The sequence below is a fragment of the Chiloscyllium plagiosum genome, unplaced genomic scaffold (assembly GCF_037043375.1).
Source record: "Chiloscyllium plagiosum isolate Xiang-an unplaced genomic scaffold, Cpla_swu_hap1 HiC_scaffold_10, whole genome shotgun sequence".
NCBI classification, from domain to species: Eukaryota; Metazoa; Chordata; class Chondrichthyes; order Orectolobiformes; family Hemiscylliidae; genus Chiloscyllium; species Chiloscyllium plagiosum.
In genome coordinates, this window is record NW_028270148.1 from 24,431,823 (window position 1) to 24,458,464 (window position 26,642).

General features: G+C 42.9%; 1 protein-coding gene across 5 annotated transcripts in view; it reads right to left on the minus strand.

The window, feature by feature from the left end:
* Nucleotides 1-26,642, minus strand: part of birc6 (baculoviral IAP repeat containing 6) — a 256,819-nt gene that overhangs the window by 114,721 nt on the left and 115,456 nt on the right. For all 5 annotated transcript variants that reach the window (XM_043695518.2, XM_043695521.2, XM_043695519.2 and 2 more), the window contains 8 exons: nt 25,776-25,909; nt 22,817-22,944; nt 16,549-17,111; nt 14,790-14,965; nt 13,643-13,739; nt 12,654-12,848; nt 12,185-12,385; nt 212-491 (listed from right to left, as the gene is read on the minus strand). In XM_043695518.2, coding sequence (XP_043551453.2) covers nt 212-491; nt 12,185-12,385; nt 12,654-12,848; nt 13,643-13,739; nt 14,790-14,965; nt 16,549-17,111; nt 22,817-22,944; nt 25,776-25,909 — 1,774 coding nt within the window. The remainder of the gene's footprint in view (nt 1-211; nt 492-12,184; nt 12,386-12,653; nt 12,849-13,642; nt 13,740-14,789; nt 14,966-16,548; nt 17,112-22,816; nt 22,945-25,775; nt 25,910-26,642) is intronic.

A 26,642-nucleotide genomic window follows, 5' to 3' on the forward strand; every position in this document is an offset into this window, starting at 1 on the left:
GCCATCTCACATGGCATTCTTCACTTGCATTGCCTGGATTACAGACTGCCACCTCTGGCTACCCATATCCCAATACCCCCCTCTCTAACTTTGCATCCTTCTAAATTCTGGACAAGATCCTCTCAGAATCACTGAATATAAAATAACACCTTTATAATATTTCTTGAACTTTCTTCAAATAGTTACTATCAGCATAGTTCCAGCATTTTACCTGGTTTTAGAAACTTGATCCTCTGAGGGCAGGAAAGGGTTATTCACTGTTGCAGATGAAGTACTCCCAAAGGCTGTAAGACCCAGTAGTTTGATCTGTGATAGACCCAAAGTGCTGGCATCCCGTGGGCGGTGTAGCCGAAGGCAGACAGCTGATGCAACTTCAGCTTTGACCAGCTGTATTTTAATATAAGTTAGTCCACTTGTAATAACTGGGGTAGAAAGGGGCAACATGTTCACTCCATCGGCACTGATCTCAACCGATACAGAAGAAGGACAGGCTGCAAGAAAGAAAGTAGGATAAATATATAATGATCAGTCTGACAGCTGCATAACTAAAAGGTTAATTTTGATTCTGGCATGTGAACTCTGCTACTACACAAATATTCTTTGGGTTAGGTAGTGTTTAGCATCATAAAGTCCTTCATTATCAAACATTCGCTGGTAAAAACTGATTAATGGATCAAAGTTGTTGCAATTCCTAGCTCAATAATGCAATCTCATACCCTCTGTCTTAATTCATGGGAAAGGAAGACCATTGGCAAGGTTTGCTGCCCATCCCCAATTGCCTTTGTGAAGGTAATAGCTAGCCATGCCTCGAATTATTGCAGTCCATTCAGCGTAAAACATGCACAGTGGCATTAGGAAGGCAATTCTAGGTTTTTGGCCCAGAGACACTGAGGAATGGTGACACAGGATTATGGACAACTTCAAAAAGGTAATTGTAGGCAGTAGTGCTTCAATATGGCTTCAACCTCAACTTTTGTAGGTAGTAGAGATGGACAGATTTGGAAAGCTCTACCAAACTGTGCGCTGGTGGAAGTCGTCAATGCATAAGATGGTGAATGCAGTACATGTCAGCTGGGCTGTTTACTGTAGATAAATCTGTTCTTTCATTTTTGTTGACAAATGCAGAGTATCCCATCACACACGTTCCTTGTACCTTGTAAATAATCTTCAAGGAGTCAGGTAGAGAGTTACTCACTGCAGAATTCCACTGACCTGCTCTTGCATCCACAGTACTTATATGTGTGGGAGAAAAATCTGCTACCCTGCCCACCCACAGCATGACATAAGAAACACAGAAGCTAGCCTGCTAAACAGAGAGATTAAGCCTGCCAACACACACAGAACACACTCACAATGCCCCAGTCTTGGCTAACAAAGAAACCAGACGTGACCAAGCTACTCCCAGACCAGAGAATAGAATTCCCAAGCAGCCTGCACAGCAAGCTCTCAGCCCTGATTAACACTGTGGTTCTCAATACCCTAAGGGCAGGCTCTCTTCCATAACCACATAAACAGGCAGAATGAAGGGCAGACTTCGCTCGCAGGAGGAACACAATGGACAGACCTGGATGCCAGGAGAAGGGACATTTGTACATATTCGCTATTTGCACAGGCGGGAAATACAATGAAGAATCCTCTCGAAGACATTCACAGAGTTGGCTGGAATGTCCTTTCTGGATTAGTGGTGCTGGAAGAGCACAGCAGTTCAGGCAGCATCCAAGGAGCAGCGAAATCGACGTTTCGGGCAAAAGCCCTTCATCAGGAATAAAGGCAGTGAGCCTGAAGCGTGGAGAGATAAGCTAGAGGAGGGTGGGGGTGGGGAGAAAGTAGCATAGAGTACAATGGGTGAGTGGGGGAGGGGATGGTGATAGGTCAGGGAGGAGAGGGTGGAGTGGATAGGTGGAAAAGGAGATAGGCAGGTAGGACAAGTCCGGACAAGTCATGGGACAGTGCTGAGCTGGAAGTTTGGAACTAGGGTGAGGTGGGGAAGGGGAAATGAGGAATCTGTTGAAGTCCACATTGACGCCCTGGGGTTGAAGTGGTCCGAGGTGGAAGATGAGGCGTTCTTCCTCCAGGCACCTGGTGGTGAGGTAGCGGTGGTGAAGGAGGCCCAGGACCTCCATGTCCTCGGCAGAGTGGGAGGGGGAGTTGAAATGTTGGGCCACGGGGTGGTGTGGTTGATTGGTGTGGGTGTCCCGGAGATGTTCCCTAAAGCGCTCTGCTAGGAGGCGCCCAGTCTCCCCAATGTAGAGGAGACCACATCGGGAGCAACGGATACAATAAATGATATTAGTGGATGTGCAAGTAAAACTTTGAATCTCCTTTGTCAATTACAAGTGAATTGTTGTTGCCCGACGTTTGGTTAATTTCCATTTAGTTTATTCTTGTTTTAATTGATTTACAATTTTCACCATTATACTGCTTTACAATTATCACCTTTATGTCGTACCCCTATAAAACCTGCTGGCACCTTCTGCTCGGGGAAGAGAATCCTGGCCACCTGAACAGAGAATCAGTTCTGTGTCAGCCTGATCAATTTCTCTTCCGCAATATTGCTTTGCCTAATAAACCGCTTGTCAATTTCACTATGATCCTCATTTGTGATCTCTGATTCATTGGGCTGAATTTCTCCGACAGTTTGGTGCAGTTGGTAGGCCCTTTCTACCAACAGGGTAAGCGAACTTGACTTTTCATATTGTCCTCGTCCCTGATCCAGGCGGGGAAAGACAGAATAGCAGGGGTTTCCCGGCAAGACAGAAGGAAAGACTGCCCAACAAATTCTCGCTTAAAACATCTAAAAATCAGGGAAATTGATAAGGGCAGCGTCTTGTGGTTTTCAAGTGTTCAGTTTGTGGTTTGTAAGTGTCTATTATCTGTCATCGCATGCCTGAGTAGTTTTATGAGCATTCCTCTGGTCAATTTCTTAGCCTCTGGCTTGCGCTCGTAAACTGTGTGATACCACGGCTAAGAGGTTACATTGCGGTCGGCGATTAACTTGTCCTGCGCTCAATTGTTTATTTAACAGGCGGTGACTGACAGCGGAGCTGTCTGGAGGCAGGTACATTTGCTGAATTCCTCGAAAACTGTGTTCACAGCCTGCAAGCTCAACTCCGAAGCCGTTTCACAGTATGCCGGGAGCTATCACCCACGGGCACGTTTTTGCACCAACCGCGTGAGGACAATGGTGCACAGCCACCAATCCTGGACATGACAATGCTTAGGAGGCACGGTAAATACGTTACCTTCAAGACCAAGGTAGGAAATTGTCTTGTAACACCTGGGTGTCTGGTAGGTACAGTGCTCAAGGAAACAGAGGACAGCCGCTATGTCATCCCCTTCACTGGAGACCTGTACATCTGGTCCCACGGAAATTGGCCATATGGGAGGTCGCAGCCTCAGGCAGCATTTAAGGAGCAGGAGAATCGACGTTTCGGGCATGAGCCCTTCCTCAGGAATGAGGAAAATGTGGCTGAAGAAGGGCTCATGCCCGAAATGTCGATTCTCCTGCTCCTTGGATGCTGCCTGACCTGCTGTGCTTTTCCAGCAACACATTTTCAGCTCTGATCTCCAGCATCTGCAGTCCTCACTTTCTCCTATATGGGAGGTCCTTTAAATTTGAAAAGATTAACTATTGTACTGCAGCCATTGGGGGAGGGAATGGCGACCCTTTCCGGGGCACTGCCTACATGCTGCAGTGTCTGGGAAAATTCAGGGAAGTTGTGAAGCGGCACCAGCCCTAAAGTGAAAGATCATCGCTGAGCCCCCCCCCCCCACTAAAACTGACCCTAACAACCCCCAGTCACAGCCCTGCTTCCTTATGCCCTGCAGTATCCCAAGCTGCCCCTACCATCTCTGGAATTAGACCCACTGCTAGATGAGGTGGCTGCATTCAGTGCCACCCAGCCCAGAGAGGGCTCACAGCTGAACACAGAGTAGCCCGATTTAACACTGCCAAAAACATCATAATTACCCTATGCCCAAATATATAAATCTCACAACTTGACCTGGCAAACAGCAGAATGAGGGGACACATTAACAACACTGAAAACCCGGACAGAAATGAGTTGTTTCCCACTCCCAGCCAGAAAGAAGCATTCCCTCAGACTGCCCAACCAGACCACCGGACGGACAGCAATAGGCCATTTGCAACAGCCCGGGGACACCCAAGGGGGTGAAGATCTGGACCCCCGGGGGAGGTCTCTGTTCCGCGATCGGTTAATAAACACTAGCAATTCAGTCTGGTTTTGTAATATTTCACAGTTCATTCAATCTCGGACGGGCACAGTTGCCCAGTAATACAGAGGAGAAAGTGAGGTCTGCAGATGCTGGAGATCAGAGCTGAAATGTGTTGCTGGAACAGCGCAGCAGGTCAGGCAGCATCCAGGGAACAGGAGAATCGACGTTTCGGGCATAAGCCCTTCTTCAGGAAGCTGGATACTGGATGCTGCCTGACCTGCTGCGCTGTTCCAGCAACACATTTCAGCAGTAATACAGAGGTTAAACACTTCCGTGTTCCTCGGAGAAACTGCGTACATGGCTTAAGACAAAGACATTTTTATACTATTTTGAGAGAAGTACAGGGCATAATCACAGAGCACATTCAGACAATTACCAATCAATTTTAATGAAATGACTTTATTGACAGCAACTTAGCCTAATGATATTTCCTGAGAACCAACCTTGCTTTCCAAGTTCAGTACTCCTATCTCACGAATGTAGTCTCTGCACCTGCACAGTCAGTAAGGATGGCTCGTAATGTCTTATCTAGTTTAGTTATTTCTATGCTGTAAAGGAAGCATTGTCTGCTAATCTTTGTTGAGACAGACTGTGGTTAGTTCAGCTTTTAGCAGGGTTAAAAGTCATTTCATGCAGCTTTAGGCAGAATTGTCAATTTGCAGCCTAGAAGCCATTTTGTAATATTATTTGCACTAAGAAGCCAATTTATTGCTGTCTACGTTAGTAAGAGCACGAATTAAATGGTTGTTCCTGACTACAACTAGTTACTCCAGCCTGCATTCAGATTTCAGACCCTCAGGGCCACGGTTGGAACTGTGGGAGATTGGGATATTGGGCTAGGGAGTGTAGGTCAGGAGCTAGGCACAGTTGCCCAGACATCCTCACACCTCCCCAGCCACTCAGGCACCACAACAGATCATTGCCCACCTCCAACCCCCACCCCCCACGCCCCAATGCAGCCTCAACAGGCTGCATACACAATGACTGACCCCTTTTGCCGTAACCAAGAACTCAACTAGGGCTGACGCAGGAGGGAGGCTCTGCAGGCAGTTTCAATACGCTTCTCCCATTCCCCATCCAAAAATTCCAAGATGGATGTTGAGATTGAGGGACGGCTCATTTCTTTCGGAAGTGGATTCCAGGGCCATCCATTCGTCTGCACCTCCTTCAGCAGAATTTACCCCGAGCTTGAAAACTGTCTGAACTGTGGGGATTTTAGGAGTACCCATTGTGGAACTACTTTCCCATTTCGTGCAGTTCAACATAGGACCTGCCACAGTCCTAGACGTTGCCATTATCTCTGCCTCCTGCCCAGTAGCCTTCCTGGGGGTCGCCAGACACTGTGCAAGTTAAATGCCAGCATGCACTGCTCCCTTGAAGGATTCACACTCGAGATCCCAGAAGCAAACTATTCTATGCTAGGGGCAGCAATCTCCCGCAGCCCTGAGCCCTCTGACCAGGCAAACTTTTGCTATGCCTGGTTGTGCCCGCCAGAACCTACCTGGGTCCTTCTTGACCCTCTCCTCTATCAACCACCCCTTCATCCCCCACATTATCCTTCCTCCAGTGGGTGACACTGACAGGCAGCTTTGTTAATTTCACTGTGCAGCTTCTGGCCCGCAGGAACTGGCATCGACATATACTGCGGCAGAAGTGCAGCTCAGTCCAGAGCAGGCTGCGCTGGCCTCAACAGCCCAATGGCAGTTCCGCACATTCCTGTTATTATGAGCCTGTGGCTCCCCAAAGATCTAGGAACCACAATAGCACAGCTCGCGCAACCACCACTACATTTTACACCCCTTGGGTAAGACGCAGACCCTCTACTGCGTACGCTGTGCTCCTGCATTACGACAAGCTACTTTTACAAAACAGAGTCCAGGCATTGACCCTTCCTATGAGAGCCCCCTCTTAATAGCTGATCTCTCAAACTCACTGTGGACACAGCACTCAAACCACGCAGGCCAGGTATTGTCCACCCCCCCCCATACAGTTACACATCAGACAAGGAGCCAACCTAACATCAATACGACAATACCAATTATCACCCGCAGCAGTAGAGGGGATCACTTCTGCAACAGAGAATCCTAGTGCCCACAACTAGTCCGCGCACAAGCCCATTTTACCTATACCAAAGCCCAGACCAGGAAAATGCCACTTTGTGCAAGATCTTAAGGCTGTTAATGCCATTGTTGTTTCCTGCTCCCCAGTAGTTCCAGACACAAATGCTATCCTGACCAGTATCTCTGCCTCTGCCACTGCTTCTCCTTAATCGACCAATGGTCAGCCTTTCTCCCCTGAAAGTCATTACTTTTTGCTTTTACATAAGGCGGCTGTCAATAAACATGGACCTGGCTTCCCCATGGGTATATGGACAGTCCCACAGTTTATGCTGCTGCAGTACACCGCATCCTGTCCATCCTCCACCTGCCATGCTACAGCACCCTCCTCCAGTATGCGGATGATCTGTTATTAGCTTCCACCTTCTCTGCTACATGCATGATGGATATGGTGAGCTTGCACCGCTGTCTGGCACAGGATGGACACAGGGTGTCTATCGAGAAAATGCAGCTCCGCTAGCAAAACATCTAATACCTGGGGTACGACCTTTCACATGGCCAAGGAGCAGGTAGCAGCCATTACCCAACTTCTCCCACTTGCCACAAGCTTTTCTGGTGACAATAAACTACTGCAGGCACTGGATCCCTGGTCATCGTGTCATTGATGCACCCCTAAACAGCCAGCCAAAGTGAAGTGGATGCACAAAATGGAAAATATTCACTGAACTGAAACAACAATTAATCTCCACACCTGCTCTGGCAGTACCAAATTACTCACAACCCTTCTATCTTTATGTAACCAAGTCAGAAGGGTTTGCGTCCAGCATTTTAACGCAGCTTCATGAGGATCTGTTGCCTTTTATTCTGTACATTTCCCACCTGTTGTGAGGGGAATTGCTGCATGTTTGCATGCGGTGGCAGCAGCCACAGTAACAGTGGAAAAGGCCACCCCCATTGTGCTAGATTATCCATGTACTGTTTTGGACCCACATTTGGTCTCCCTGCTGCTCAATTCAGCAGCAACCTAACATTGTACTGCAACTCTGAGAACTGGCTACAAGGTCACTTTGCTATCTAAGTGAAACCTCTCCCTACAGCGCGCCCCAGCCTTGAACCCCGCCACCCTACTCCCGCTCACCCAGCATGATGCTGTAGACGACCATGGCGGTTTAGACCTGGTTCAGCAGGTTGTTATACCACTTCCTAACCTGTCCGAGACACACTACAAACCCTGACCTGATTCTTTTCACCAACAGCTCTTCCTTCCCGTCATCAGACCAACACACATTAGCAGGTTATGCCATCTGCACTCCCTTCACCACCCTCGACTCAGCTGCATTACCAGATGAGACATCCACACCAGCTGCAGAGCTCTTCGCTCTCACCAGAGCCTGCATCCTGGCAAAGAGTAGCACAGCCAACATCTACACAGATCCAGATATGCCTTTGCAGTCATTAATGACTTTGGCACAATATGGAAGCAGACAGGGTTCATCACGTCAACAGGGAGACCACTTAACATGCTACACTCATCGCCAGCCTCCTAGAAACAGTCCTGCTACCCTCTGCTGTAGTGATTATAAAATGTCCTCTGCCACTGATCCCGTCACCCCAGGAAGTGCCTCAGCTGATGTAACCGCCCAGGAAGCCGCACTACCTCCAGCTACTTATGTCCTGCACCCCCAGGGTGGCAAAACCTCCGGCGTCCCCTGACCAACTCAATGCAGTCTGAGTGGCTCAGCATGCTGCCCCACTAGAAGAGAGGGCCGCTGTAAGGCCCCAATGCGGACTCAAGTCATCCTCCCAACAGGTACTTATCCACCCTGATGGATCATCTGCCCAAAAGCCCACCTACACTTACTGGCCCTGGTGGCACACGGAATCGGACACACAGGCAAGGGAGGCACGATACATGCTGTCAGCCATTCCTGATACGCACCGGGATTTGCTGCAGATGCCCAAGCCCTGCTGTCACAGTGCCTCATCTGTCTACAGAACAATGCAGGGAAGCCTGTGGCCAAATATGACCACTTACCAGTTCCAGGGGGCCCTTCACCCACCTCCAGATTGATTTTGCCCACATGCCTTTGAAACAGAGATACAAATACATCAAGAGTTATTGTAGACATGTTTTCAAAATGAGTAGAGGCATTCCCCACAAAAAAAGATGACAACTGGACATTGGTGAAGTGTCTCCTGCGGGATGTTGTTCCAAGATTTGGGGTCCCGGGGAACACTGAAACAGACAGGGGAACACTGAAACAGACAGGGGCACGCATTACGCCATCAAGCTCATTATTACAGTCAGTGAAGCCCTAGGGATACCCTGGACACACCACATCCCATACCAGCCCCAGTCATCAGGAATGGTGGAAAGAATGAACGGCACCCTCAAAACAACTGTCCCCAAAATCACTCAGGACACAGGATTGACTTGGCCAGACGCCTTGCCAATGGCGCTGTACACAGAAAGAGAACAGGGAAACCGAACGGTGGGACTTACGCCCTTTGAGGGGCTAATAGAATGACCCATGTCCACAGCCACCAGACCCCCACAACTAGCCACTGACACAGCACTGCTCCGAACACAGGCGGCTCTCTTAAGATTACGTTCAACCCTTAGTAGAAGGATCATTTTAAACCATAGCAGGAACCACTTCACCCATTTAAACCTGGGGACTATGTAATGACACAGTCACTGCCGAAAGATTGTCTCTCTCAGAGGTGGAAAGGACCAGACCTGGTCTTGCTCATGACCAGGACAGCTGTTAAGCTCCAAGGGAGAGCAAAATGGACGCACGTGACCCAGTACAAGATGGCTCCACCTCCACAGAAGGATGATCAAGCAAGACAGGTAACACCTCCAGAGACTGCAGAGTGATCCAGCTGCTCGGCACAGCCATCAAGATTGTCACCTTTGGTCTGACCTGCACATCACCGCAGATGGGTAACAAGGGACACAGAGCGGGGCACTTAATCAGCCGCGAGCTGCGGGCTAACACTTTCCTTAACATGACCCACGGGTATGCCCAGAGGGTGAACTAGATCAGCTGGTGGGTCTGTGCCTGCGTTCCTGCCCATTCCCACGTGGGCATTCCCCTAGCTGCAGTCTCTTTTAACACTGCAGAAATGGTAGCTGGAACCAGACAAGTCCGCTGAGGTCACAACGCTCAGCCTGCCAAACCACACCGGCTAATGACAGAACTAATAGCCCAAACCACTGGAAATCTGCAGGGTACCACCTAGACAAATTCACAGGATGGTTCTACCCAGCCTAGATCCTTTCACATGAACCCCCAGCCTTGACAATCATTGACACCACTGGACAGGGATACCCATAGGAACCATCAGCCTGATGAGAAGCCAGCCGTCCGGATGGGATGCTGACCGCAGCCGGTGCGCTAGCACACTGCTCCTGACCCCCGCAGCAGAGGGCAACACCCTAAATTTAATGGTCTGCCCACAATTCCACTTTCAATACCATCTGGACAGGAACCCAAACCCACCACCTGAGAACATACAACAGCACTTATTTTGTCTGCAGCCAGAAGGCATACCCCTGGCTGCTGTTATCACGGACTGGGAGCTGTTTCGTCGGGTGGATAGTACCATTCATTTACCACTCCCAGTCCTCTCCTTTCCAGAAGCTTATTACCCACAGAAAGTGTGCCCTCACTGCCCTAGACGAGGTGCTCTCCCTACCTGTGCCCACTTTTGCAACCCTGCGCCAGGACATAGAGGAATATCAGGTGGCCATCACAGTAGAATAGATAGCGAATGCCACAGCTGAATGGAGAGGCTGCTGCCATTTGCACTGTCACCCTACAAAATAAAATGGCCCTGGACTACTTGCTGGCCAAAAAAGGGGGCATGTGCACCTTCATTGGCGTGGACCGCTGTACCTACATCCCTGATCCCAGCGAAAATGTAACAGACCTAGCACACCACATCTGACAGGCTACTGCTATCCTACATGGACATCAGACCCACTGGGACTTGTGGAGCCGGGCAAGGTCCTGGCCCAGCTCATGGGGCACAGGTCTGCTGCAAGGGCTGATAGCCCTTATTGCCATTCTTGTTGGTATTGTAGCCCTGGTCATGGCCCTCTGTAGAAGCTGCTCCCAGTTGTGTACAGCATTGTTACCCCCCGGCCCTCTCATCACCCAGCTAGTACAAGTCCACTGGAGTAACATCCCACCCCTGACACAGCCTCCAGTCTGGCAGATTCAGACACCGACTACCACCTCTCTGACACCAAATGCCCACCCCTGACAATCCACCCCCCAGATCTGGCTACATTGCCCCTTTTTCATTTCTCCCTTAACAGTACAAAAAAGGGGGAATTGTGGGAGAAATATCTGCTACCCTGCCCACTCACATGACCACATAAGAAACACAGAAGCTGGCCTGCGAAACACAGAAATTAAGCATGCGATCTCACACAGAGCACACCCATAGTGACCCAGTCTTGACCAAACAGGCAAACAAAGAAACCAGACATGGCCAAGCTACTCCCAAACCAGAGAATACACTTCATAGCAAGCTCCCAGCCCTGATTAACACTGCGGTCCCCAATACCCTAAGGGCAGGATCGCTTCCCATTGAAGACGATACCACATAAACAAACAGGCAGAACGAGAGGCCCCAAAGACTTTGCTTGCAGGAGAAACAATGGACAGACCTGGATGCCAGGAGAAGGGACAATTGCACATATTCGCTATTTGCACAGACGGGAAATACAATGGAGAATCCTCTAGAAGACCTTTGCACCTACTCAGAGATGGCTGGAATCTCCTGTGTCAATTACAAGTGAATTTCTGTTGCTGGATGCTTGATTAATTTCCGCTCAGTTTATTCTTGTTTTAATCGATTGACAATTTTCACCATTATACTGTAACTGCTTTACAATTATCACCTTTATATCGTACCCCTATAAAACCTGCTGGCACCTTCCGCTCGGGGAAGAGAATCCTGGCCTGTACAAAGAATCAGTTCTGTGTCAGCCTGGTCAATTTCTCTTCCGCGAGAAATTGACCAGGCTGACAGCTTTGTCTAATAAACCGCTTGTCAATTTCAATATGATCCTCATTTGTGGTCTCTGATTCATTGGGCTGAATTTCTCCGACAATGACTGGTGCAATTCAGTTTCTGATCAATGCCAATCTTCAGGACATTCTTGCTAAGAATCTCAGTAATGATAATGTCATTGAAAGACAAGGGGTGATATTTACATTCTCTCTTGATTGGTGGAAATGGTCATTGCCGAGAACTTAAGTTGCAAGCAACATTTGTGTCACATGCCCGCCTAAGCTTGAATATTACCCAAGTTTTTGTTACACACGAACATGGACTGCTCAGTACTTGAGTCATGAATGCTACTGAGCACTGTGCAACCATCAGCAAATATTCCCACTTCTGAACTTATTGGAGGTAAGATCATTGATGAAGCATTGATGGACCGAGAATACTACCTTCTTTAACGCAAGAAAATGATTCAGTTTTGTTACTTCTTTCTATCACCTTTTAGCGAGGTCAAGTCATGCTACTAAGTTCTACCACACTTTACGAAATGTTCAGGTCTATACTGAGTATTTCGTGGTTTAACATCACAACTTCTGTAAATTAATTTCATTTTCCTTATGAACTTAACATGACCTTTACTGACCAATATCTAATTAAATTATAGACTGGTGTGGGAACCACACAGTGCAGTTCCCTTCTATGTGATGGTTATCATTATGTCCACAAGCCACCATGAGTTGCTCTTGCATGAGAAACTGTACCAATATAGTAACTACTTTCAATCCTTATAGACAGAACATCTTGGACAGAAACAAGTTAACTATGATTTATGCTAATCACCACAAATCCTCAACCTTGAACATACTTACTTGCAAGTGAGGCAAGGTGAGGCTGAATATGGATCTCTTTGAGCAGCACTGCAGCTGGAAGATGGATAGTGAGGTCACACCATGCTTCTTCTGGTAAGAAGATATACGACCACGCTGCAGATCTAGCTCTGCGATGGGGTGGTGTGGCCTGAAGTAGTACCTCAGCTGGCTGAGCTGTTGGGCTACTGGAAGTTATTGTACCTAGAAAGAGAAAAAAATAAACTGATTAAAAAAAAAGGGGGCAGATTTTTAGCTGTAGGTAGTTGAAAAGTCTCTTCACATTTCACTGCAGTCAATTGAAACAAGTTAAAAAACATAATTGTTTCAAAGACTGACTACAATATTGGATACCTGCATGGTATAGTCCTCCAGTTTGTTAATGCAATCAAAGTTAAAGTAAAAGGTTATACAACAGATTAATTTGCATTTAATCAGAAAATCGATGAAATACCAACTGGGCACCACATACCCAATGGAGCGAAGTTATGAAGTCCTTCGGCATTGTCTGGCTCTGAAGCTAATACTCTAGCCTTCATGTTTCCATCAATTGTCTTACCAGGTCCACAATCAAGAAACTTCATTATGGTAGAAACCATACTCCGTGCTGTATTAACAATTGCTCGTGTACTAGTTACCATGTTATTGCAGATAAGCTGGACGCCCCCTACAAGAACAAAATAGCAATTCTTCAGATCGCATCCAAAGGCAGTGTCCCACAAAAAGTAATACTGAATTAAATATACATTTTTGCATTATTCTTTTTGTGAATGAATAAACAAATTAGCACAAACCATTGGGAAAGCAAATGAAAGTTGTTCCCTAATGTGCACCAAACTAGCAGTTGAATTTTCATTAAGTATCTCATCTAAGAAAGATGACAACCAGCCATAGAAACAGATTGTGGTGTCATCTAAGATTACGAGTCTATGTCAAGATACAGACTACAAACTTCAGCTCAGAAAGAACTGTGCTACTGCATTCAGTTTTAGGAACTGCATTATAGAAAAAATGCAATGGTCATTGAAGGTCATATAGTGGAGATTCACCAACCAATGGGAATCTCTGGTGGGAATCTTCAGGACCCGGACACAACATTAAAATCAAAGCTTGGCTTTCAAGAGCAATGTCAGCAAAGTAGCAGAAATCTGAAGCACTCCTCTACAAACAGAGTTGAGAAAGTACCAACTGAAAATTTCAATGTTTTTTGTAATGTAGAGATTACAGAACCAAGGACAGCAGATGAAAACAAGATGAAGACCAGGCATAATTTTAATTGAAAGACTTCCTGCTGTTCAGAACAGCTAAAGCCTCCAGTTAAGTCAAGCTGATGCAAACGTTGTTTTTAAATGATCTGGAAAAATATCCACTATAAAATACAGGGAATCAAAAAATATTCAAAGCCTTGAATCGCACAATAACTTGCTATTGTTTTCAACTGCATATGGACAATTTACATACCCATGTCATGGAAAGCTTTTAGTGCTTCAGTGGAATCCAACACTCTCAAAATAAACCACAACAATGGCTCAGATAACTGGCATGTTGAAAGTGAACCCTAGAATATTAAAAGATTATTACAAAGAAATTATTGAAAAGTAAAAAATTGACGAAGTAGTCTAAAATAACACATTATAGTTTACATGTAGTGATTCTCTCTGCTGTGAAAATGAAACTATTCTCCTTTTCCGCAGAAGTGTTTGGTAATTTTCTGTAAATAAGTGGGAAAAGTACAGAACAGAAAGCCAGAGAAGCTCTGAAACTCAGCATTAATTTCACGTCACTTAAAACAGAATGTGCACTTGCTGTGCCTGCAACTAATAAGTCAATAGTTTCATTTCAAAGGGAAAAACTTGAAGTGGTGCTGAATGCCCTGAAAATATTACTTTCAAAATGGAACAAACAACACAATCACTTTCAGATTCCCATGATAATCACATGCCCTTCTACTAGGATTCCCCCTCTTGCTGTCCTGAAAACTTTGATTTTTATTGCACTGTTTTTTCAATGTCATAAAGTGTGTTTTCCCTATCCTTTACCCAGGTCAGGCATTGACTAATTGCAGCAGCCAACTGTCAAAAAAAATCAGCAACTTACTACCACTATATTTTGGAGTAGAAACTATCAGACCATGAAAGAAATGTTGAAACAAGGGTTCATATCCTCAGTAATGCATTCATATTGATATGAGGCCAGCCAAAGGTGCAATCCATTAATGTGTTGGGTGTCAGAGTAAAGACAGAAAGCACGTAAAAATATTAAACATAGTAATGTCCAGTGCACCATGAAGGAGAAATTTCTAAGTCACACTGATCGAAGGCCTGAGGATTGTCACTGCACAATATGAGTGAGAGAGACACCAGAAAGTAAGGCAATGCCAGGCCGTGTTTATACACAAAAGTATTTGTTTTTTGTAAAATGGGATATATTACTGTTGTTCGCTTGTCAAAAAGAAAAAAAAACAGAATAATGGTGTCAAAGGTCACTGCCCCTACAAATATGTCAACATAAAATTTCAAATATTTTACAAAGTATGATGCAATAGCATATTTGATCATGACTGCAGACATGATACTTCACAAAAACTTAAAATGATTAATTCCATTACCTGTCTTCCCATGTACCCACATGCCATGTATGTAAGAATTGGCTGCAGCATGACCTGCACTGAAGTGGCTTTTTTGCTTAGTGTAGTTAGAATGCTGAAGAGACCATCACCAACTGAAATGGCATCTAAACCACTGTGGAAGTTCTCATGTTTTGTAAGATGTAATCCACTTGCACCTGATTAGGAAATAAAAGCAATCATCTCTCTATATTGATGCCTGTATTTTTGCAAGAATAACATTTGCTCAAATATTGAAGTAAATCTCAAAAGTTATTTCTTGAACTCAACAATTCAGTTTTGTCGAGTTTTGATAAGATTTGTAGCTCAGGTTGAGATTCTGGATGTAAGTGCTCGCTGAGCTGGAAAGTTTGTTTTCAGATGTTTTGTCACCATACTAGGTGACATCATCAGTGAACCTCTGGTGAAGCACCAGTGTTAGTGACCCACTTTCTATTTGTGTGTTTAGGTTTCCTTGGGTTGGTGATGTAATTTCCTGTGGTCATGACATCACCATAGGAACTGGCATTACCAACCCAAGGAAGCCCAAACATACAAATAGAAAGCGGGTCACTATCACCAGTGCTTCACCGGAGGTTCACTGATGATGTTACCTAGCATGGTGACGAAATGTCGGAAAACGAACCTTCCAGCACAGTGAGCAAACTTACATCCAGAATTAAGATTTATGTAACTGAAAAATATTTTCCACATGGTCTATAAGAGACAAAGCTTAAATGGGTTAATTGTGTTAATTAACACATTTAGAATAAAAAAATTACAAAACTGCATTCCAGAGTAGCTAATAATTGGCTGAAGTTAAACTGAATTATTCAGTTGCCTTTAAGTTTATGGGGAAACTGTACAGTAAGTAGAACATGGAAAGCAGTAGTTCACCACAGCCTCTCTATGTTGAGGTACATTCTCTACAAGAACAATATTCTTATCCTTGTTGCTCTTCCTACATTACTCCACATTTGTTCAACCATGTATTTCATCTATACTCAAAATGCTGACATGATTTCTGTATTTAGCTACTAATTCTGGTTGTATTTAATAGTTAACAGTGTCATAAGCCTGTATTTAAAAAAAAAGTTTTGTTGTAAATCTTACATAGCCAATCTAATAAACATTGTTCTATTATTCCAGATAACTGAAAACAGTCTGTTCCTATTCAGCATGCAGAATCAGCTCACAAATTTCAAACACAATCAAATTACCCTATAATCATCTTTTAGATTTCAGATATTAGCAGTATTTGGCCTTTAACCTATAATCTATACTCTAAAGTGAATAAATGCAACTTTTGAATCATTTCTTCACTCCAAGCAGCATCCTAGTAAATCTGTCACACCTACAGTTTTCCCCAAATCCTTCAGACAATGTAGATTTGCACACAGTATCATCTCAGCTGGCGTTGGGCTTCATACACATTTATCATTACATTCAACTTCTTTACTTCACCACAACAGAATATTTGTCTAATTTTTTTTAAATGCCCATATCAACTTTAGGTATCTCTATTGATCTCATGGGTCTAAATCTATATTGCAACCTGCAAAACTTAGTTTTATTTCTTTAAAAAAACCTGATCTTTCGCATTTACTCTCACATTCCACCTTTCATACATTTTACTTATCTTGATCTTCAGAATCTTTAAATTCCCAGTAGTGGATACAACAACTAAATCTTACAGCCGTATTGATTAATACTTTTAATGAGCTCCATCTTAACCGAAACGACTTATCAACAGAATACCTACCTATAATCATTGCCATAGCATTGCTATTGCACTGCCCCAAAGCTGAAAGGATCTGGCTCATGATTTGCTGGTTTCCCAAAACCAAATCAGCAATGCAAGTTGTTGCTCCTTGTGTGAAAGAGGTGTTTGTGTTCCCATCTTTATTGCCAGAGACCTTTTCCTCATCAGACACGCTGTCTGAGGCACTGCTGGCAACTGGCATCCTGGCACTGTACTCTCTGTTGCTTGAAAGGGGCAACTGCACCAAAATGTTAACCAACTTCAGCAGATCAAACATGAGTTGATCCCTCGTCGTCTCCCCACATACTGCTTTTGCATCACCTGGACGGATGATATTTGCAAACAATCCTCCAAAACAGGCACGGGCTCCAACTGAACTGTCAGAGCCACTTCGAGATATAACCTTGTCTGAGCAGGTGATATAATGATGCACCAAGAAAGTCACAGATTCGATGACTGCAGAGATTGTGCTGACAGAAACAGACTCAAAGTTTTGCTCCAACGTAAACTCCAGGAGTTTTACCTGTGCATCCAGTGGACCTTGTCCAGTTTGGAATGGGCCTCTGAAGAACAAATTTTTTTAAAAATTACAATTCACAATTTGACAGGATTAAAATGCATTCATCACGCAACAGCCACAGATAACTCTAATGATTTAGAAATGTTGATTTATCATCTATGTGGAAATACCTATAGGAAGAATATGCCCTGTAAACTTTCTCAACCAACAATGACAATTACAATATTTCCGAAACTGAGATTTCGTTTTTAATTTTGGATCTGAACTGGGACATTCTTACATCTAGTTTATCTAGCTTGACTAAATCAAAGTACCCTACCTCCAAGTCAAAAGATTGAGTGTGCAAGTCTGCCCTGAAGACTTGAACTGAGCTCTGAACACAGCTGTATTGTTAGAAGTATAATCTGGTAGATGAGTCCTGACATTTCAGGTTATTCAAAGAGCAGGATATTTGGACTAATCCACAATTAATGTTTCCCTTCCCCTCACCCCTCTTTCTCATCACCTCTCATCTTCCAACTTGCTGACATCTTTGCATTCCAGTAATTCTAAGCTTTTCAGCCTCCCAATTTCAAAAGCTCCACGGCTACCAACCATGCTTTCAGCTGCCAGTAACCCAAGATCTGGAATTTCTTTCCTAAACATCATTTCACTAGCTCTCTTTTTTCCCCAAGACGTCTTTTAAAAACTTATCTCCCTGCTAAAGGTTTTGGTCACTGGTCATAATATTTCATGTGAAATTTTGTTTGATAATGTTCCTTTGAAGTGCATCTGGTTGTTTTACTATATTTAGATACCAAAACAAGTATTATCCCAATTATGTTTTTGGGACCTAGTTCAGCACAAAGTGGCTACAACACACCTGTGACTCTAAGTAGCAACTCATTGGCTGTGACACACTTGGGAATGTCTCCTATGATACATTAATACAAAAATACAGGCTCATTCTCTTCTAAGCTTGGAGGAGGAAATAAACCATGGTGGAGTGGTTAGAAGTAAAATATTATTCAGTTGCTACGATTCAGTCATATTAAATTATAAAAATGCATATTTCTATAGGGCTTTTAATGCAATAAAACATCCTGAAGTATTTCACGAAGCATTAAAAATTTGAAATCAAGTTATATTAGCATGAATGGCCGAAGAGATGGTCAAAGAAGTAGGTTTTAAGGAGATTCGTATAAAACTAAGAGGTGGAGGTGTTTAAGGAGTTTATGCAGAATTTAGGACAAGGCAGATGAAGGGACAATAACAATGTTGCAATTACAATCTGGTAAACACAAAAGGCCAAAATTAGTGGAGTACAGATATGTTGCAAGGTTGTCGGATCAGAGGAGATTACATCAGTTGAATATTTGAGGCCATAGAAGGATTTGAAACAGGGATGAGAACGATTAAAAAAAATTAAAGCAATGTTTAACCAGGGACAAATGCAGGACAATGAGCAGAGAGGTGATGGGGGAACAGGACGTAAGCAGAATTCTGGATAACGCAGGTTTAAGGAGGCCAGGTGTAACAGGCCAGCCAGGAGTGTATTGAAATGGTCTCGTCTAGAAATAAAGGCATAGATGAGAGTTTCAGCAGGTGAGCAGATATAGGCAGAGACAATTATGTTACAAATGTGAAAAGGCTGGTCTCAGTGATGGCATAGATGTGTGGTTGGAAGCATGTCACTGAGTCAAATATGTCATTGTAGAAGTGGAGAAAGTACCACCTCATAATAACCAACCTTTGCTTTTTGTCCCTAGATGAAAATCTCATTGAGTCCTTGTGAAATCATAAACTGGGGACCAAAATGCTGTTTAGCAAAGGAATAAATTTTAATACCACGAAGGTATGATGACAATGGTGTAAACATTGCAGTGAAATGTTATCAAATAGTTGAAATAATTAAAATCACTGAATGTGTAATCATCATTTTTAAGTAAAATATTTAACTAACAATTACTTATTGTTAGAATACAAAGTGCCACCATGGGCTAAGGGGTTGCATGCTCACACTAGTCACTACCTTGTGTTGGTATTCCATACTGGAGACCTGAGCACATAAACCATGCTGACAATCAGTGCAGTACTGAAGGAGAATTATACTGTTAAAGATGCTTCCTTTTTAGTGCGATATTAAACCAAAGACCCTTGTGCCCTCGGGTGTGGAAGAAAGAAATCTCATGGACATGATCATTTGAAGACCAGGGAGTTTCTTTGAATGCCTGGACAGTATTTAATCCTCAAATCAACATCTTTTAAATAGATTACCTCGTCATTTATTTCACTGTTATTGTATTTAGCTTTACATTGTACAATACAGTTCTTTCACTTTCTATATTCCAACAGCAATAACATTTTTCAAAAGATTAATGGGCTGATCAGAACTTTAGAATATTCCCCTGGTCATGAAAGGGAGAAAAATGGAAGAAATCAAGGAATTCAGGAAAAATACAATCAGAGAAGTGGTACTGAGTAAACTGTTCAAACTCCAGATTGTCAAGTGCTCAGGTCATCATGGATTTCATCCCAGGGTCTAAAAAAGGTACTGCAAGACTGAGTTGATGAACATGCTTTAATTTTCCAAAACTCCCTTGATTCCAGAAGATTTCATTTAAATAAAATAGTAAACCTAACTCCTTCATTCAAAAAGGAAGGCAAAAAAACATGAGTTAGCTTTAAATCTGTCAAAGGGGAAATGTTAGATGCTTCAATTGAAGAATTTATAGCAGAGCATTTAAGTAAGTTCAAAGTAAGCAGGTAGAGTCAGCATGGTTTTGTGAAAGGAAAATCACTTTTAACCAATCTACTGGTGTTCTTTGAGGAAGTATATTCCTGTTAGGGTGAAAGGAAAGGCTGGTAGGTATAGGGAATGCTGGACGAGTAAAGAAATTGAGGGTTTGGTTAAAAAAAGAGGAAACATATGTCAGGTATAGATAGGATAAATCGAGTGAATCCTTAGAAGAGTATACTTAAGAGGGAAATCAGGAGGGCAAAGAGGGAACATGAGATAGCTTTGGCAAACAAAATAAAGGAGAATCTAAAGGGTTTTTACAAATACATTAAGGACAGAAGGGTAACTAGGGAGAGAATAGGGCTCCTCAAAGATCAGCAAGGCGGCCTTTGTGTGGAGCTGCAGAAAATGGGAGATACTAAACGAGCATTTTGCCTCAGTATTTACTGTGGAAAAGGATATGGAAGATGTAGACTGTAGGGAAATAGATGGTGACATCTTGCAAAATGTCCAAATTACAGAGGAGGAAGTGCTGGATGTCTTGAAACGCATAAAAGGTGGATAAATCCCCAGGACCTGATCAGGTGTACCCTAGAACGCTGTGGGAAGCTAGAAGAGCAATTGCTGGGCCTCATGCTAAGATATTTGTATCATCGATAGTCACAGGTGAGGTGCCGGAAGACTGGAGGTTGGCTAACGTGATGCCACTGTTTAAGAAGGGTGGTAAGGACAAACCAGGGAACTATAGACCAGTGAGCCTGATGTCAGTGGTGGGCAAGTTGTTGGAGGGAATCCTGAGAGACAGGATGTACAAGTATTTGGAAAGGCAAGGACTGATTAGGGATAGTCAACTTGGCTTTTTGTGTGGGAAATCACGTCTCACAAACTTGATTGAGTTTTTTGAGGAAGTAACAAAGAGGATTGATGAAGGCACAGCAGTAGATGTGATCTATATTTCAGTAAGGCGTTCAACAAGGTTCCCTATGGGAGTTTGATGAGCAAGGTTAGATCTCATGGAATACAGGGAGAACTAACCTTTTGGATACAGAACTGGCCCAAAAGGTAGACGACAGGTGGTGGAGGGTAGTTTTTCAGACTGGAGGCATGTGACCAGTGGAGTGCCATGAGGATCAGTGGCAGATGGAGTTTAATTCAGATAAATGCGAGGTGCTGCATTTTGGGAAAGCAAATCTTAGCAGGATATATACACTTAATGGTAAGGTCCTAAGGAGTGTTGCTGAACAAAGAGACCTTGGAGTGCAGGTTCATAGCTCCTTGAAAGTGGAGTCACAGGTAGACAGGATAGTGAAGGCGGCGTTTGGTATGTTTTTGTTTATTCGTCAGAGCATTGAGTACAGGAGTTGGGAGGTCATGTTGCGGCAGTAGAGGACAATGGTTAGGCCACTGTTGGAATATTACGTGCAGTTCTGGTCTCCTTCCTATCAGAAAGATGTTGTGAAACTTGAAAGGGTTCAGAAAGGATTTACAAGGATGTTGCCAGGGTTGGAGGATTTGAGCTACAGGGAGAGGCTGAACAGGCTGGGGCTGTTTTGCCTGGAGCATCGGAGGCTATGGGGTGACCTTATAGAAGTTTACAAAATAATTGAGGGGCATGGATAGGGTAAATAGGCGAAGTCTTTTCCCTGGGGTCGGGGAGTCCAGAACGAGAGGGCATAGGTTTAGGGTGAGAGGGGAAAGATATAAAAAAGACCTAAAGGGCAACCTTTTCACACACAGGGTGTTACGTGTATGGAACGAACTGCCAGAGGAAGTGGTGGAGGCTGGTACAATTGTAACATTTAAGAGGCATTTGGAAGGGTATATGAATAGGAAGAGTTTGGAGGGATATGGGCCGGGTGCTGGCAGGTGGGATGAGATTGGGTTGGGATATCTGGTTGGCATGGACGGGTTGGACCGAAGGGTCTGTTTCCATGCTGTACATCTCTATGACTCTAAGTAACATACTGAGAATGTGGTGGCACTTTGGCACAGTGGTTAGCACTGCTGCCTCACAGCGCCAGAGACCCGGGTTCAATTCCCGCCTCAGGCAACTATCTGTGTGGCGTTTGCACATTCTCCCCATGCCTGCGTGGGTTTCCTCCGAGTACTCCGGTTTCCTCTCACAGTCCAAAAAAAAAACATTGCCTGTAATGTTAGGTGAAGGGGTAGGCCTGTTTCCACACTAAGTAATCTAATCTAATCTAATAAAGAGGAACAGGAGGATAAACTGTATTTAAATTTACAGAGGGTATCTTATATGATTAGATACCCTCTTATATGATTAAGCGAAACATCAAAAGTTGCTGTGGAAAATAAAAGCTTATGGTGGAGGGGTGCATACTGGCAAAGATAGAAGATTGGCTGGCTAATTGGAAGCAATGAGTAAGTGTGAAAGGGTCTTTTCGCCAGTTGGCAAAATGCAACAAGTGGTGTGGCACAGAGGTCTGTGCTGGAACTTTAACTGTTTGCAATGCATGTTAGTAACTTCAATGAAGGGACAGAGGATATTAATGTTACGTTTGCTGATGTCACAAAGATAGGTGGGGAAAGTAAGCTGCGAAGATACATGAGGAGAATAAAGAAAGATACAGATTGATTAACTGAGTGGACAATAGTCTGGCAAATGGTGCATAATGTGGGAGAATCTAAAATTGTCCATTTTGGATAGAAAGGACACAAAAAGTGATCTTCAGAACCCTCTTCCTAAAAAACAACCTCCATGGAGTCTTTGAATATCTTTAAAGTAGGGGTGAAAAGATTCTTGTCAGCAAGGGGGTGAAAGCCAGGGGTAATCGGAAACATGGATTTGAGGTAACAATAAAATCAGCCACAATCTTTCCGATTAACTCAAAAGTCTGCAGTGGCTAAATAGTCCTCCTGCTGCTTGTTCATATGAAAGATGCAATAAAATGAAAATTCTTTCTTCAACTAATTTTAACTACAATGGAAAATGATTCATGACTTAAAAAGTCAGTGGTAATATTAAGTATTAAATCAATTGATCACATTTTTAGCAAAATGCTCATTACCTTTCAGTTGAAAGTATATGTATAAGCTTCAACAGGAATTCACTGAACATCTGAGGATTGGTTGAAGAGAGGTGCACCTGGAGTCGAGTAAGAAACTCTAGCATAGCTTGAGTAGCTGTTGGTCCAACCTGAAAGACAAAAGACAGGCTAAACCTTTCTGTTAAACATACTTTGAAATGTAATTTCATTAAATCCCAAAGATGCATCTGCAAATGTAGAATTAAAATTGTTGTCACAGTATGAAGTAACCACAATGCTCCATATCGATAATTCAACTTCCAGCCTCAGCTACAGGAATGCAAAAAGAGTTCATAAGATACAGAGCAGAACTAGGCCATTCAGCCCATCGAGTCTGCTCTGCAATTTGATCATGGCTGATGCTTCTCAAACTCATTCTCTTGCCTTCTCCCTGTAACCTTTGAAGTTCTTTTTAATCAAAAACCTATCTTTATCTTAAATACGCTTAATGACTTGGCCTCCCCAGCCTTTTGTGGCAATGAGTTCCACAGATTCACCACCCTCTGGCTGAAGAAATTCCTCCCCATCTCAGATTCTGAACAGTTTCCCTTCATTCTGAGGCTGTATCCTGGGCTCGTAGTCTCTCCTGCCAGTGGAAACATCTCCACATCCACTTTGTCCACGTTTCTCAGTATTCTGTCAGCTTTAGAATACCAAAGGACCTTGGATAAAGTGGGGATGGCAGTTAGAGTTAGGAAATAGTTCAATCCTCAAATTACGCCCAGTAAGGAAAGTGAACTTGTGGGCATGTTATGAACAAATTTATTTGTGATGTCTTTCGTTTGGCATCACTTCAAACCTTTGCTCATAAAGAATGTAACTTAGTCTATGCAAAATATAGTCTCGGCTAGAGGCCAATGGTTTCAGAAAGATGGGGAGAGAATTGGAGGAACATCAGAAAAATGGGTGACAAGAAGAAAATTTCCAATCTTAATTTTTGGTCTACCCTGCTCTTCATTCAGAATCCTCTCCTTTCAGTAAAAGCTGTCCTCCAATTTGACAACAATTTTAAAGGTTAAGCTTTTGATACTCTTGACTTTTTGAATGAGTTGAAAGTAAACAGTGTGTGTGTTAAATTTGTGGCATCAACATATCAAGTTTTGATATCAAAATATGGCAACATTCTACATATATTGAAACTCATTTCAACACAATTAACCAAAGTATCCAGTGCAAAATTTATTGACCTACACTATGATGTCATCAGTAAAATGACTGCACAAGTAAGTTTCCAGAGTTAGAATAAATACAATTTGCATCAACGTTTTTGGACTGTTGTCGAGTCAACTCAATAACAAAAGACACACTCATGATGCAAAAATATGCAGGACTTTAATTTCATGTGTAGATCAATTTAAATAACCTAAGAAATAATAAGCTTTTCCATAAAAAGCATGTGCAAGTGAATGTTCTTGCTCAACATACCCAAAAGCATCAGGTGTGTGAAGATATTTGCTACTTGGAAGCTATCTACTTCCTCCCATTGTGACAACTAAGCAGTGTAGCAAAGATCATTCCAGATCTGCAATTTGGTGTATTTGATCACCAGAGCAGCAACCATCAACATACTGGGCAAGTTGCAGCATATACCCGCAAAGGGAAACCTCCAGGTTTGCCTTCTGCTAGTACAAATGAAAGGAATATGAAGTAGATTGCACTCCAGATGTACACTCTAAGTTTGTCTGATATCTTCTGTACCCATCAAGGCAATCTAGTGCAGTTTGGGTGCAGGATAATCATTCCATTAACCTTGCCAGCTGAATTAGTTTTTTTTAGGTTTGGCAACTTCAACAGTACATCTCTTGTGATAACATTCGTTTCTGGTATTGGACTGAAAGTTCAGAAGTCATTGCATCTTTTAATTTATATCCTGCTCCTAAAACCGATGAACACAAGACTCATCCACAAGTTGACTTGCTTACTTGCTTTCTTTAGGGTACTTAATCAGAATGGTTTCAGTGGCGGTATAATCATATTGTCAATCATTGACTGAATTGTTACATGGAGCTAAGAAAGTACATTCATATTCTTAGAAGTTCACAAACATCACTAATGAGAAATCATATATTTTCATTCAAAATAGTAGAGCTAAAAGTGGTCACTGAACTCAGTTGAGTTTTTTGATACAAATATTTATCTTTGATACAAACTTCTCCCCATACATTTAGCTATTAACTAGCAAAATTCCTATTTAATGCTTTATGAGCACTACAATTGCATCTTCTAACACTGCAGAGTGCTTCATACCATGAATTAGCAACTAGTCCTAACCTTGGTGACATTAATTGGACAGACTCAAACAATCAACTGAATTGCAGAATTTAATATTGTGGTTCTTTATACTTTCTCTGTTCATTGCCTTGTCAAAATCCCACCAACACCTTCAAAAGAACAAGTGTTCCTCTTATTTAATCAATAGCCAACATACGTAATGAGAAAATTATTCCGGTATTTGGGGTGGTAACATAAATTCTGGCAATAGTGTTGAGAAACATATTCACTCAATTTCTCTGTTGTTCTGAAATTACACCAAGCAGGGTCTAAAAAAGACCTCTCCATTGGGAGAAAGAATGGGTACACACTCTGTTAGTACCAATTTATTCTTCAATGTCTCCCATCATCTCAACCAGCAAACAGCTTAAAGGAAGTCCGAGATCAGAGCATCACAACTGGGTCAAGGATTAAGTAAAATGAAAAACTTCAGCTCACAGGAAAAGGGTGCTAACATATGGAACAAAGCCAAGTTAACAGAAATTTTAAAGTTGGATCAACAGCACACTTTAATTCAGTAATAGAGAATAATTATTCAACAACTGTCACATTGTCACTTGAGTCCCCAAGTAGATTAGAGATTTGGATAAAATAAAAACAAGAATACTGCCAAGAAAGATAGTTTTTTTTTAAAAATAAATACATACCAAAAATGTAAAAAATTAAGTACCTGTGGGCTGTGTTGACAAGTACCATGAGGGCTGGTTCCTGAGAAGAATCTCACTAATACATGAATCATGTTCGGATCAGAAACCATCACCTGAGCTGTGTTTTCTTGCAACACGATGCTATTGCTTGGGGCAACTGAAACAAAAAAAAATTGGCCTCCAATAAACTTGCTGTGACATAATGTTTAAACATTAAGTAAGCATCTCAATCCAACTTATGCACGGTAAGCGTTATGTTTATTTTTCTTTTCCATTCAGAGGATGTGGGCTTTGCTGGCTGTGCCAGCATTTATTGAACTCATTGTAAAATTTAAATACAGTAAGAAAGTTATGCATTCACTTCATAAAATTTTGTAAATGATTTAAATTTGCAGCTTCTAAATTGAAGTCCATTTTTATTTGCCAAAGTGAATAAAGCAAACAAGGAAAACCCTGGAATGATAAAAATCTCCTGTTTGATATTATCAAGTTAATGCTCTCCTGGGTGGCATAGAAAGCTTAAGATAGTTTCAATATTTCCTTTGGCCCTAGTCTGCACCTTGCTTGAATATCATTCACCAAACATCTTTTTTCACTCATTCCTGAAGAAGGGCTTATGCCCAAAACGTCGATTCTCCTGCTCCTCGGATGCTGCCTGGCCTGCTGTGTTTTTCCAGCATCACATTTTTCAAATCTTTTTTCACTGGTCAAGATTTCAATTTCTAGCATAAATGCCTCCTGTTCTGCCCTTGAGTTCTGCACCTTGTATGTTCTTTCTCATTAGTCAACTATTCTGCCAATTGCGCATACTGGCTGCAATCTTTTATTTGCACACGATCGGAACTTAAGAGGAAGACTTGATTAGAATATTGGAAGGTTGTACTGGTCAT